Source organism: Semicossyphus pulcher, unplaced genomic scaffold (genome assembly GCF_022749685.1).
Source record: "Semicossyphus pulcher isolate SPU_LCO1_2020_fin unplaced genomic scaffold, fSemPul1.0.p SCAF_13, whole genome shotgun sequence".
Taxonomy (NCBI): domain Eukaryota; kingdom Metazoa; phylum Chordata; class Actinopteri; order Labriformes; family Labridae; genus Semicossyphus; species Semicossyphus pulcher.
In genome coordinates, this window is record NW_027211637.1 from 9,029,693 (window position 1) to 9,043,972 (window position 14,280).

General features: G+C 39.8%; 1 protein-coding gene across 1 annotated transcript in view; it reads right to left on the minus strand.

Annotated features, from left to right (window-relative positions):
* Window positions 1-14,280, minus strand: part of celsr3 (cadherin, EGF LAG seven-pass G-type receptor 3) — a 109,140-nt gene that overhangs the window by 39,785 nt on the left and 55,075 nt on the right. Inside the window, exons 9-14 of the mRNA XM_069660050.1 lie at window positions 11,943-12,106; window positions 11,343-11,468; window positions 9,132-9,301; window positions 7,398-7,583; window positions 5,160-5,270; window positions 4,839-5,007 (exon numbers count right to left, since the gene is read on the minus strand). Of these exons, the coding sequence (XP_069516151.1) occupies window positions 4,839-5,007; window positions 5,160-5,270; window positions 7,398-7,583; window positions 9,132-9,301; window positions 11,343-11,468; window positions 11,943-12,106 (926 nt within the window). The remainder of the gene's footprint in view (window positions 1-4,838; window positions 5,008-5,159; window positions 5,271-7,397; window positions 7,584-9,131; window positions 9,302-11,342; window positions 11,469-11,942; window positions 12,107-14,280) is intronic.

Below are 14,280 nucleotides of genomic sequence, written 5' to 3' on the forward strand. Positions count from 1 at the left end.
CCAGCACCAAATGGGAGGCAACCAAAGTGAGCAATTAGATGGCAGATGTAATGGCCCATCTGGCTGGTATATATATATTATTTTTTTTCTCAGGAGCTTAACCCCAACACTAAACAAGAGTTACATAAAGATGAATAGATATTAATCAGTGGGACACAAATGAAGCTATAGCAAAACTTCATTCTGTGGGATTAGTTTTAGTTTATATAGGAGGACCCTAAAGCCATCTCACTCAGAGCTTGAGTGCAGTCATTGTGTGGAGCTGTCATATCAGCTGTTCCAATTAGCTGGTCACATCGGTCTAAAACTGCTGTGTTTTTAAATATCATTCTTCCTCTGCCAACACTTCATTCATGCTGCTGAAACTTCCACCTACCCATGATCCCCAAAAGTCTTTGCAGTCTTCATCCTTTATCAGTCTAGGGAGAAGTAATCAGCCTAACCTCCACCAACAGTGCCTGTGCTCTATTGGGGGCTTATCTTGCTGCAGCTCAGGTCAGACACACTTCGATTACAAATTCACCAAGTAGAGTTTAAGCGCCAAAGACTCTCTGACAAGCCTTAATTACTAAATCATCTCTTAAAATAAATACAGTTACTTCATATGCTTGCCTCTCCTAATACAACGGTAAAAAATACTTGTCACATGTCACGATGAGAAAAGTGGTTGCACACATTGATGAAGTCCATTAAACTTCAAACAAACTATGCAGATTTTTTGAGCTTTTTTGCTTCTAGAACTTACAATTTGATTTAAAGGCACATTTATTGTATGATTCAGCCGCACCAACGAAATCAACCTCGGCTACATTAGGTGGATAAAAAATGTATGTACCCTTTAGTTTGACTTCTTAGAAATCCTTGTACATATTAGGTTCTAAGATAACAATCAGTAGGTTTTAGAAACAGACAGGGGTAGTTTAATGTATTTTAAAATGGGCTAAACAGGGCACTGGTTTGGCTCAGTTGGTGGAGCTGGTGCCCGATGTACAGCTACCCTATCGAATAAAAGATCTAATCAAATAAATATATCCAAATACCTTATCCAAACATATTTTTTACATCAAACCTACCGTTCATGTAGCTGTACTACAGTGCCAAATACCTGTAAGTTTCTACTTCTGAAATCCAACCTGATCAATAAATGACATTACTAGGTGAGGAGCAATTTGTCTTAGAGAACAACTTCACCCTGACTCAGCACCTTGAGGAGCTTGAGTCTACTGTAGGTCAGAACACAGGAAAGAAACGTGAAACTCATAAATCTCCCTGCTTCTCCCAAAGGGACCACAGAGCTAAATATATTTCAGCTTCACACCACACCCATAACAATAACCTTATAAAAAGCACACATCCGACGTTGTTTGAAAAAAATATATGTTTGGCACTTCTATCACTTTTTTAATGTCTCTCAACAAAAGCGGGAAACACTGGTAAATAACTAATTACTACAGTTTAAGCATTTATGAGGTTTCCTGTTCTTAAACCCTAAACATATGCTTTCTACATGTTGCTAAGTAGTATTTAAACAACTCAGGGAACTGAAGCAGACATAAATCAACATGACTGTAATTTATCATATCAAATTCAATTTTGCACCGCAGTAAATTAGCCTGTAGCAACTGGCAGCAACTGTCATGGAGATACACACACAGACACGCCCAGGGTTCCATACTGTACTGTACAGGATACTTGCCCAGAAACACACACTCACACACACACACACACACACACACACACACACATTGAGGGGATGACAGAGCAGATGTCTCTGTGCTTTGTCATGCAGAACCTCGCCTCAGTGTGCGTGTGTTAATGTTATTGTATGTGTGTTTTCTAGGAGGCTGTATTACACGAATCAGACCTTCTGTCAGTTCCTTGAGAGAACCGTTGGGCTAGTTTAAGCATCAGGCCAAAACACACACACACAAACACACACATGAGAGGGAATTATTTAGAGTGCATCTCTCTTTTCTTTCTCTCTCTCTGGTTTTATTAAACATTGATTTGATTTGTCTCTAAGCAGCATTCATTCTATAACCGTCTCCATTTTTAATGCCCATTGTGCTGATGAAATATAATGATCATGAGTTTGTGTGTGTGTGTGGGAGGATGTGTGCTTACAGTAAATAAGTGCATGCAAATAAAGTTTGTGCAAATGTGATGAAGTGTGCGTATGTGATTGCGTCTGTGTGTAGGTATCAGCGAGTGTGAGTGTACCTTCTGTGTGTATGAGCGCTCCATTAGCATTAGCTCGCGGGCTGGTGCAGGATGCTACAGGGATAGCAGCGCCTCTCTGCTTCCTCTCCCATGCTGTCAGGCCTGAGGCTCTCTCACTTTCACAAACTCTATCCCCCTTTCAACACGCACTCTCTCACTCTTGCCTCCTTCACTTCCCCACCTCCGTTATAATCTCATGCTCTCATTCTCAAAGTTTTCTTTCTTCAGAAACTTTCCTTTGAATTCCCTTCCGCAGCATCTGCTGGGTTGCTCGGTCACAGAGGTGTGACTGAGTCAACTTAAGTGCGGAGGTATTTCTGCTTTACATGCAGACATTTGCAGCTGAAGAAACCTAAAGTCATTTGAATAAAATAAAACACTGTTGGCTTGCAGCTTTTCCCGCTTTCTTTCCTGCTTTTACTTTCAGTGTTGTTTGTAGCTTAAAAAGAACCGTGAACTGTTTAGCTGCACTGTGTCTTGTTGCAACAGTGTGACTAGCAAGTTACACCATACGCTTACTGTATGTGCAATCGCTTTTTTTTGTATTTCAGGGATGTTGAGGGTTTTATTTCCAGTTTTCTGTATGAATGTGCACAGGCCACGAGACACAAGCCTCAATCAACTTCTGGGTCTACATGAACAGAACCAAATTACAGCTTTCTGCCAATCCTCTCTTGCTACATTTACAAGTTGTTTGGCAACAGAAAATTGAGGTAAAATAACTAGATAGAGATAGAGATTTACTTGTATTTTAGTGTCTTCAGAAGCAAAACTGCGAACAGATTTGGACTTTAATGAAGAAGATGTGCCTCAGAGAAGATGCAGGCTGTATCAATATCCTTGCAATATGAAAAAGTGGATTGGCAAATTCTCTCTCTCCTGGTCTTTCATGTGGTTCTCTTTCTAATAAATTACTTTTCAAGCTCTTGTCTCGCTCATATTTAACTATAAATAGAAGAATTCTCCTTTAATCATCTCTGCTTGGTTGGTGGAGTCTGTTAGATCAATACCCGTAGAACTCAGTTGCAGCTGTTGCATCAGTAGCTGCTAATATAGCTCCAAAAAAATCAGATAACACTCTTCATCATCTGTTGTGTGTAAGACTGTCATGATAATTATCTCTCACTTGTATGGTTTGCGTGTCTCTGTGTGCATATGCCAGCAGTCTCTGGATCTATTCCCAAATGTGTCACCAGTGTTTTCAGGCTGTTTGATTTGACTTTCTCGTGCCCTCTTTCTTCTCTGCTCTTCCTCTTGCCTCAAAACTTTCAGTGTTTAGTGTATACTATTTCTGTCATCCGACTCTTTCTCTTCATTAATCATTAACATTTTCAGTCTCTCTCTTCCTCCTCTGGTTTCCATACTTCTCTTTGTCTCTCTTTCTTTCACTACTTCTTTCGATGCAGTTTGTCTTCCCTCTCCTCTCTTCCTTTACTTTTCCACTCCTCTCCTTCTACTTTAATGAGCTTTTTCTTCTCCACATTAATTCTGCCTCATTATATTCACCTGACTAAGGAGATTTTAGAAGTTAGCCTGCAGACAGTCTCTTTCTCTCGGTGGATGAGAACTCATTATGCGATCCCAAATATCTATTTAACCCAGTTAGAGCACTGGCAGACGCCCACACAGATATGGTCATATTATAATTATTCCCTTTTCTATCTCTCAGCTGGCTCCTTTCACCTTCAACCCATTTTTTCCCCATCCAATACAACCCAGATCAAAATATTTGGACCATTGCCCCAACACAGCGTTTATCTACGGAAAGTTGTAGGCTGTGAAACATGGCAAGTTTATCTTCTGTATTTATGAGATGAAAACATGCTATAGATAAGCTGATATGCTTTAAAATCCAACTTTAAAGTGACAATCTTAAACATTTTCATTTAAATAAATGTCTGTTAAGTCACTATCACCGAATGAGGTAACACATTGGTGATTGAGCCTATGGCCCACTGATGAAAGCCTTTGCATTTGCAGTATTACAGACTGGGTGTCTGCTGCGACTTCCAGGGAAAAAATCACAAGTGGTGCCCTGTTAGTGATGCGTTTTCCATCACCCAGCAGTGGTTGATCTGCCAGAGAGGGTAGGTGGAGCTAAGCGGCTGCTTTTCTGGTCTCTGCAAGTGTTGCTAGTAAACAATAATCTACTATGGCTGAAAAAACAAAGAAAAGATCGATGACTACAGAGACAACTTCAAAAATAAGTGACAATCCAAAGAAAAAGAAACAAATTTGACGCTCAGATGAAGGTAAACAGTCTAAAAAGGAAAGCGACCGTCAGCGAGGAAAATCAAGAGTTAAAAACGAAGCCAAACGTGGGCGTCACACATGCAACACTGTCTGGATATCTGGGTGTGCTCCGCAATTACAATTTGATGCAATAGGTGCCCCCCAAGAGAACGACACGGAGATCTTTGAGATTGGAACTTTTTAGTCGACATATAATCTTCCTTGTGTTTGCCCTCCAGCATCCCTGCTTCTATGCTGCTTGTAATATATTGCTGTACAGTTATATCAATGACAACATAAACAATCATAAACAAGTATGTCACTTTGGCTGCAGAGATCCATAATACAGCATAATTAAAACCAGCATCATCTCTCTGTCAACTCACCAGGTTCGCAGACACAGGTGTGGCGCTCCCATTGGTCGGAACAGCGGCTGTGGGCGGGGCAAGGAGATGAAACGCAGGGGTTGCCAACACTACAGCCAATCTCTACCTTGACAGCTCGGCTTGGGCGGGGCAGGGGAGGGGCGTCAGGCCGCACACCCAACCGAACCCCCTGTAGAAGCACAAAGAGGTCTGTCTGTGTTAAAGCAGCTTCATTCATGTTTAATGTGTCTCACACGTCTTCATGTCTTAGCACACTTCCATCTCTTACACACGCTTCCCATCCATCAATAAGCATTAAATATTCAATGTATTCATCTTCACCTGTATGCATCCTCTTATCCCGTTTTGAACCTCTCCAGAGCCGAGCACTCCTCCCACATGCAGATGTTTCACCTTCAAACCATGAATCTCATTTCCCACTATCACTGTTCCCTAATGGGGAGAGAAAGCAGGAGAGAGGTGAGGGGACAGATGGATACAGGAAGGGCAAAGATTATTATTATTAATAGCTGCATGCAATCTAAATACCTGAACAAAGACACACACACAAGACTCATTTATAACCATTATCTGACCTAGTATAAGAACTCTGTACATTATTTAATGTGAAAATATCTGTCATCAGGTAAAGGGGAAAGAGATCATCAGTCATAAGATCATCAGTCACAAAGGTCTGTAGAGATTCACAATTAGTTGAAACCATAAAAACTGTGTGAGGGAATGTAGAACATAAAGACATTTTTTAGAAGTAATTATTAATTCTTTTACATTTTTGCACATCACCAACTGGAAGTCATGATTCTTCTATATTTTAATTTACCACAATCTGACTGAGTACTCAGTTTTAATGACAGTTGATGTCAGTCAAAGGTATGAGGGGAGGGTGTGAAAATGAGGGTAATTTGAGGGCTGCAGGGTGAATGATTAACTTTATTAAATAAAAAAGGTGAAGGAGAAGGTCAATGCCTGACTGATAACATTGACAGTGCTGTAAAACAGTGTTGACGGACAATTTAGCCTGTAAAAACCATTAAAAAAAAAATCAATGAGCCCCATTTATCACTGTTTCAGCAGAGGTGGAAGGCAGATCTGGCTGATAACAGTTGTTCACATGCCGAACAATTGCAAAGGTAACAAGTGTTCAATTTTGATGGTTAATAATTTCATATTTTAAAATGGTGCTGCACCATTTACTCAGAGTGCTTCTTGAAGCTCTTTGAAGAATATAATGAAAATATTAAAAGATTAAAGACAAAATGTGCTGACAGGTGATTTAAGAATTAAATCAACATGAAAACAAATCTCAAACAAAGCCAAGGATGACACTAATACAGAATCGTGCTGCAATGTCATATACTGTATGCACAGACCTAATATAAAAACATGAATGTACATCAAACTGATGTCATCCAGTACAATTTTACATTTTAATCCACTACAAATTAGGGGAACTGGGATTACCAGCCTACATTTATGGAGACTGTGACAGTTCATGGTTAAAACAATTCTGTATGTGTTTTATAGTGGGTTACAAGGTAAAAGTCTAACAGTGTTAAAACAATCGGATATTTAGGGATAACATGGTTGAGCATTATGAAATGGAAAGTGAGGAGTTGAGAATGTGTATTATCTCATTATGTTAGTTACTCAAATCCTAATTCTTCTCAACCCTACACTTACAACTCAGTTTATATATATGACAGGGAGAACGGTATCAATAGATTTGGCTGCTGACGTCTAAGTGCAGATACATTATGTACATGACAATTGCAAAGAAGGATATCCAGCTCATTTTGAATATGTTTTTGTATAACACTTTTGTGCCTTTACCTCTAGTTTTCCCTAAAAAAGTGAGTGAGTGTGATACTGTCACTCATTTCCAATGGAAAATATTTGTCTAAAATCTGTAATGTGTTATCTGCTTTCTTCTCATTTCAAAATATTGACATTCATTTATGCAAAAGTTTTGAATCACGCTGAGTAATTATCATGTGATGTGAAACATTTTAAGATTGACACTGAGATTATAAGTAAATTACTTGCTGAAATCTATTGCAATGTTCTGTTCAGCACATTGGCTCATAGAAGGAGGGAAGAAAGAAGTCTGTAAATGGAGACATTTTAGATCAGGGGATATTAAAAAGGATTTCACGCCTTCATTCATATTAAATTCTTTACAAGTCCAATTAGCGTTCTCTACTGATTAGACTGAAAAATGTTGTCCATCAGGCTATCTGCAGATTTTGAATAGCCAAATTAAATCACATCCAAGAATTAGAGCCTTGAAAAAAAGCCTTTTTCCAACTGAATATGGTCAATTAAGGACATGAATCTGTTATACAAGTGTTGAAGAAAACAACCCATGAATTCATTGTTAAGGGAAACTAAGCCTTATTGATTTAGTAAAGCAGAAGTGAGTCATTGAAACCTTTGCTGGACAGTTAAAATTGTCTCCTAACAACCGCATTTGCTGCTCTTAAAAAATCTTTAGCATCACTCCTTTTAATTTGTGTCATTAATGCTAAAAGTGTCTAAAAAAGATTTAAATATGTCCATTACCTGATAGAGTCCAAAGTCGAGCCGTAGTGTAGCAACGTAGCGTGTCTCACGGCCACTGCGAACGTCTCGCAGCTCCAGCTGGAGGTCGTGCCACCGGCCGTCTGCCACCTGAACCTGATCCAACCGCAAACGCACCGGCCTGGTCGAACCGCGGGCCACCGAGAACACAAGCTGACCATTTATCACCTGAAAGGGAAGGAGGAAAACAAGCACACAGGCAAAAACCAATAAAAAGAGAGGAAAAGAGGAAGTGTGAAGAAACATGAGTCAGTCAAAACAGCGAAATAATAACTTGCTTGGTAGGGAAGAGAGGACTAAGAAGTGTCTCTGTGTGTTTTTGTGTGGGAGTATGAAATCCATCGTCTTGGCTGCACTCCTGCCAAAATGCTGCTAAGTCACTGCTGTATTAGTACGTCACATTACAAATGTAATCTGTTAATGATTTCAATGCAATAGCAGTATGTTGACATTTTTGTTTTGTAAAAACTGACACACTGAATAGAACCACATTAACCATGAGAAATCAGTATAATTCACATAATTCCAGTGAATGCTGCTAAGAGATTAAGCAGCCCACTGAGTGTTTTTACATTGTGTGGCGAGACTTGGCTTTAAGTGTATGGCATAGAATCGAAGGATAATATTTTCTATGATATAAAAGAGGAAGAAGGCCATTTATAAATTAGCATAAAAGTCACCAACGAGCTCTGAGCTTCAGGCACAGGTAAAAGATAAAACACTGGTATTTTTTATCATCCTCAGCAGAGCCTAAAAGAAAATCCACAAGGCACAATAATGTTCTTTGCAACAGGAATCAACAGGTTAATGGGAAATGTGGTTACCTAGTGTGATTTATACGTCAACAGTTATCTTAGCCATGTTCTCATCTACTTGCATAAAACTATTATAATATCTGTGTATGTGGGAATGCACAATATTGGATTTTTTGCCGATATTTTCCAACCCTTTTTGCTGATTGCCGATTTCGATACCGATATATTAGGCACATGTTTTTTTCCACCTAATTGCAGAGAACATCAAGTCTCCCCCGTAGTGGAATTGCCTACTCTGAACCCCAAATTGCTCCCGGTGGCATAGCCAACGGGTATAAATGTGATATCTGATTGACAGTTGGGCACTTTACGTAGCAGCCTCTGCCATCAGTGTGTGAATGGGTGAATGTGATATGTAGAGTAAAAGCAGCTTTGAGTGGTCGCAAAGACTAGAAAAGCATTATATAAGTACAGTCCATTTACTCTTATTGTAGTGGCCAAAAACTGCCATGAATATGTAAGTTAGTTTTGCACTGATGTTTATGTAACTCTCTGTTAGCGTCGGCTTTGGCCATGAGTGTATTTTCCCCGTGTTTGATGTTGTAAATTCCGGTAAAATGTGAGCTAACTGTTAGCTAGTTAAGAGTTGTGAAAATTGCTTAACTTTTATTCATTGGCTCGAGTTTCTGTGACGTTTTAGTCTTTATTTGTATATAGTTAATAACTTTAGCACAGACAGTGCCCGCACACTCATGCCAAGTTCATGTCGTAGCATTAGGCCAAGCTTTTCTAGGGAATCATTGAGCATTTAGGCATAATTAAAGCATTGTTTGATCGGCAGAAAATATCGGCAGAAAAATGACATATCTGCTGATGCCGATATGTCATTTTCAAGCCATAATCTGCAGATACCGATAATGTGACAATAATATCGTGCATCCCTATAGGTAAGCGTGCTTACCTGGAACAGCAGGCTGGTGTATTGACCAGCCTGAGCCTGCAGTAACGTTCCCTCTCGAGCTCGGGTCCTGAACACCAGGCCGAGGTACCAGGGCGTGGAGATGGTCACGTCGTTCTTCAGGTCCCACCAGAGGGCGCTGTTACCAAGGAAGCGATGAGGGTGTGGCATCACTGAGGTAAAGGATGAGACAAGACAGTAAATAGAAGGTTGTGCAATATTTAGACAGACTAAAGATGTCACTGTTCTGAGACTAAGCAAATATTTAGACCAAGTAAAAATTATGAGGGACGTGCTGGAGGTCTAGGGGTCAAAGGTCTAGACTGTAAGATCGAGGAATCTATGGCCCAATCCCAATCTCCACACTCAGGGACACATGGACTTTGAGGCGCCTTCCTGGTAAGTGTGTGAGTGCTTAGTGCTGTCCCAATGTCAAATCACCAAGTGCAAGAGAGCTCTGATGCGGACTTTCAACGCCAAATTAGATTTAGACATCTGGTTTCCAGGCAACATGTGATGCCATGAAAGTGTGTCCCATTCCTGATTTTTATGCAGTTCTCAAACCCTCACAGACTCACGCACTGCATGCCGGATGTCATTAAAGTCTGTGAGGGTGCAGTACTTAAGCTTTAGGGTGAAGATTGGGGTTGGGCCTATCAGATGATCTACTGTCTCTAGATTAGAGTCTCCCACGTTGAACCACTATGTTTCTACAGTGGTCTAGAACGGAGAAACCAAACACTTGCTCTAAAGAACTAGCCTTTGGCATTTTTCGCAAGCTTCATGGTCACCGTAGGTTCTTTGAAGTAAGGATGCTAGCATCAGGAATTTTTCCACCGATAAATAAACTTGTGACAACACTAACATTACTGATTACACCAGATATGTGCCATGATTGTCAATGCAATCAATATCTGTAAGAAGTTACTGTATTCACATGGATTCAACCAGACCAAAGACAGCAAACCAGGTATTTTTGTGGATGAAAGCAGGAAATTAAAGTAATAATAACTAATAACTCATAATAACTCTTAAATGGCGTAGGAATACACTTTTAAATGTCAAAGTTGTCAAACAGTAATCTATTGTGGCTGAACAGACAAAGAAAAGATTGATGACTACAGATACAACTTCAAAAATAAGTGAAAATCCAACGAAAAAGAAACAAATTCAACGCTCAGATGGAGGCAAACAGTCTAAAAAGGAAAGGGTTTCATTACTATTGACACCGACAGGCACACAAGGACTAAACAAGTTTAATAACCCGGGGACATTTTTCTTGAGATAAAAATAACAACTTTCATTCATCCCACAGGCGCCACCTTTTGCTACATAATTTCCCCCAAGAGTTAACTGTCCGTGCTCGCAATAAAGGCATGTCAGTAAATATAAATGGGTAAATCTTGAGTTCGAATGGGTTACAAAGGGTTCACTTATGTGTGGGAATCACTCAGGTTTTATAGGTCCAATTATATACAGGTGATAAAGCTAGATGTTCAGTGCTTAACAACTAGCTAACATGTGTAGTAACTCCATATAATGATGAATGTGTTGTGCTGCAGTTTCCAGTAAATACTCTGAATCAAAGGGAGTCATCTATTTCCTGTCTTTCCTTTGGTCAATACCTTTTCAAAGGTCAACACTCACCCAACCATCAATCCAAATATCCATCCATGCTTCCATGAGCATCCCACTCACACTCATATTTTACTCACACACTAAAAGCCTGCAGCTGTGACGGCTCAGCACATTATAAGGAATAAGTACTGATAAAGACGGGAAAATGCTGAAGCGCTGGCTAAGGCATTAACCTGAATGAATAAATGACAAAGCACTTCTGAATCTCGACTACTGACGTGTGAAGCAGCCCATTAAAACAGCAACATCTTTTTCCTGTTAAATAACAAAGACATATACAAGTTGAAAGGTGTTACCTTTTTTAATTTTAGTTAATCATTTACTAACTAATGAGGTGCTTTTTAAATTACTGCTGACAAATAAAGGCCACTAATGAACTGAGTTGTTTTTAAAACAACCACTCAAATCTACACTGGCATGAGACCGATTCAGCTGCCAATTTTCTCAGCCATTGTCTTACTCATTAGTGATAATTATATCATGATGGAGCAATAATTGTAACTGTGACAGACTGCTTTTTGTTATATAACAACATGTAGGACAATAGGATAAAAATAAAGTCATGCAGCTTCTCACCGTGACTGCAGTCCTTCCCTCCGTACCCCAGGGGACAGTCGCAGGAAAAAGTCTCCCAGCTCACTCTGCAGGTTCCTCCGTTCTGACACGGGTTGGACTTACAGAAGGGGAGCTTTGCACTGCAGCCTAGATGATGTAAAAACGACATACATCTTTGATTACGTTTCCAAAAATATAACACCATGGCATATGTCTCAGACAATGCATAAAATGAAACACAATGCAACTTTAAGCCAATGTTCATGATACTAACGTCTCACATTTTCAGCCTGATAAAAAGATTAGGAGTTTTTTCAATGGAACTTTGTAAAAGGATATCCAGATTTTAATGTTCTTTACAGATCTACTTCAGCAAGTAATTTCATGAATAACTTATCTTAATCTTACAATAAAACAATTACACCATTATGATAACTGATAGCATGTAGAATTCACTGGAATAACATTAGAGATTACTCTATCCGTACATTTTAAATCAAGGCCATTAAAGGCAACTAAGCAAAGTAGCAAGTCATTAGCTAAAATCCAATTTCATATCTTTTACTGTTTACTATAGTAAGTGGATATGTCTGTGGACATCGTCAATATGTCTATGCTCACCAGGTATCGTTCCATTGTTAGCGATAAATCCAGCCAAGTCCAGGGGTTTGTTGTCGATGTGCAGCTCCTTCATACAGCCGATAAACTCCCTGGTGCCAAACGGGAAGTTGTCTGGGACGTTGGGGACTCCGCCCAGAAACAATGGACCAGTCAGGTCCAATGATCTGAAAGAAGAGGATATTAAGGGTAAGAGGTGTAAATAAACTGTAGAGGAAAGGAAATAACAAAAGAATGGAGGTATATTGCCCAAGGATGGAGGGGAGGAGGGAGGAGGAGAGAGATGAAGGAAGGTAGGCTAAGAAAAACGTGAAAATAGAGAATGAGTGATGCAAAGGGATTATACAAACCCAGAGATTAAATTTGACATCAGGGTAAATGTCAAAAAGAACAAGAATCAGAGAATAGCAGCGGATATTTAGGAGAAATGACGTGATGATGATGTTGAGAGAAAAAGTGGAATAGCGGGGGAAGTCAGAAATGGAGAAGATGAGAAGGAAAGGGAGACAGGCGGAGAGGTGAATGAACAAACATGAGATCACATGTGAGTCACAGAAAATATCAGGAGAAAAGAGGTAAAGGTGGATGACAAGGCAGGGGTAGAAAGGAGACAGGAGGCAGATATGAAAGGAGCTAGGTGTTAGGGGATGTCAACAAATAGCAAAGGCAGATGAACAAACAAGAGATTAAGTGTGTGTTATAGCAAATACCGAGAGAGAGAGAGAGAGAGAGTGTAAAGGCAGATGACAAGACAGATGGAAGACGGGTGGAGGGGGAAAAACAGGGGGGAATGTGAGGAGAACGATGAAGGGGACAGAAAATAACAGTGACGGGACTGCAAAAGTAAGAAAAAACAGTTGCGCTGTCATTTAGAATGCATCATTTTATTTTCCTCCAATGTGAGTTGGGTTTTTCTTTTAAGCGTGCTCTGGAAACACATGGCAAATAAACGCCAGTGGAATATGAATTGATGGAACCCAGAGAGACAAAAGGCGCCAGAGTCGAACAAACAACAGATTAAGTGCAAGTTACAGCAAACATCAATAAAGAGCGACATTAATAGAGGATGTGAAGCCAGTGTGAGAGGAGGATGAGCGGGTAATGGAGAAATGAAGAAGGAACAGAGGAAGAGAGTTTTGAAGCGCTAGTCTTTGGCCTTCCTCTTTGATCTGTCTTCTTTTCTCTCAGCCTGACTGAGTGCTGAACACAGCCAACGTGATTACAGCTTACAGAGGCGAGGCCAGACATCAACACTATGACAGGCTGCTTTTAGACTGAATTTGTGTGTATACGTGGGTGTGTGTGTGTGTGTGTTATGCACTTGTTGGCATCCATATAGATATTTACTTTAGTAGGCAAACAGCAAAGGCTGATTAAAAACAAGACTTTGACAAGGTCGAACAAAACACTTCAAAGCAAAGAATACATTTTATGTCAATTTGAATGTTGTAGTTGTACATAAGAGAAATCAAGGGATTGAGACACATACAGACTTAGGGAGTTAGAGAGAAGCAGAGAGTGATGAAAAGAAAAGACTGAATGCTGGGCAGAATGAGTCGACAAGTAAGCAAACCATCAGAGAGATACAGACAGACATGGATGAGCTTGAAGATGGCAAACAGTCATGCTTCATTAAAGCCTCAGATCCCCACAGATTTATCCAACAGTCCCCTCATCAAGCTGATGTGACTTTTCGTGAAAATCCTTCCTAACAACTAAAGTTTGAAAGTTTTACCGATTAGATTACCAAAATCGTCATTATATGCTGTGTTAAAATACATTTTCATTTTCAAACAGCCATCAGCTTACTAACCTGTTTAAAGTGGTAATCTCAAAGATCTCAGTTTTGTTCTCTTTGGCGGAACCTACCATGATAAACGGTAATTGAGGGAGCACACTTCCCAGATAACAGTGTTGCATGTGTGACGGCCACAGTTGGCTTCAGTTGTAACTCTTGATTTTCCTTGCTGATGGTCGCTTTGCTTTTTAGACTGTTTGCCTTCATCTCATGGTCAAATCTGTTTCTTTTTCTTTGGATTCTCACTTATTTTTGAAGTTGTATCTGTAGCCATTGATCTTTTCTTTATTTGTTCAGCCATAGTAGATTACTGTTTACTTGCAACACTTGCAGAGATTGGAAAAGCAACCGCTTGGCTCCGCCTACCCTCTCTGGCAGACCAACCACTGCTGGGTGATCAAAAACGCGTCAATAACAGGACTATATATTGCAAGTGCAAAGGCTTTCATCAGTGGGCTATAGGCTCAATCACCATTGTTTTACTTCATTTGGCGATAGATAAGTGACTTAACAGACATTCATTTACATGAAAATCTTCAAGAT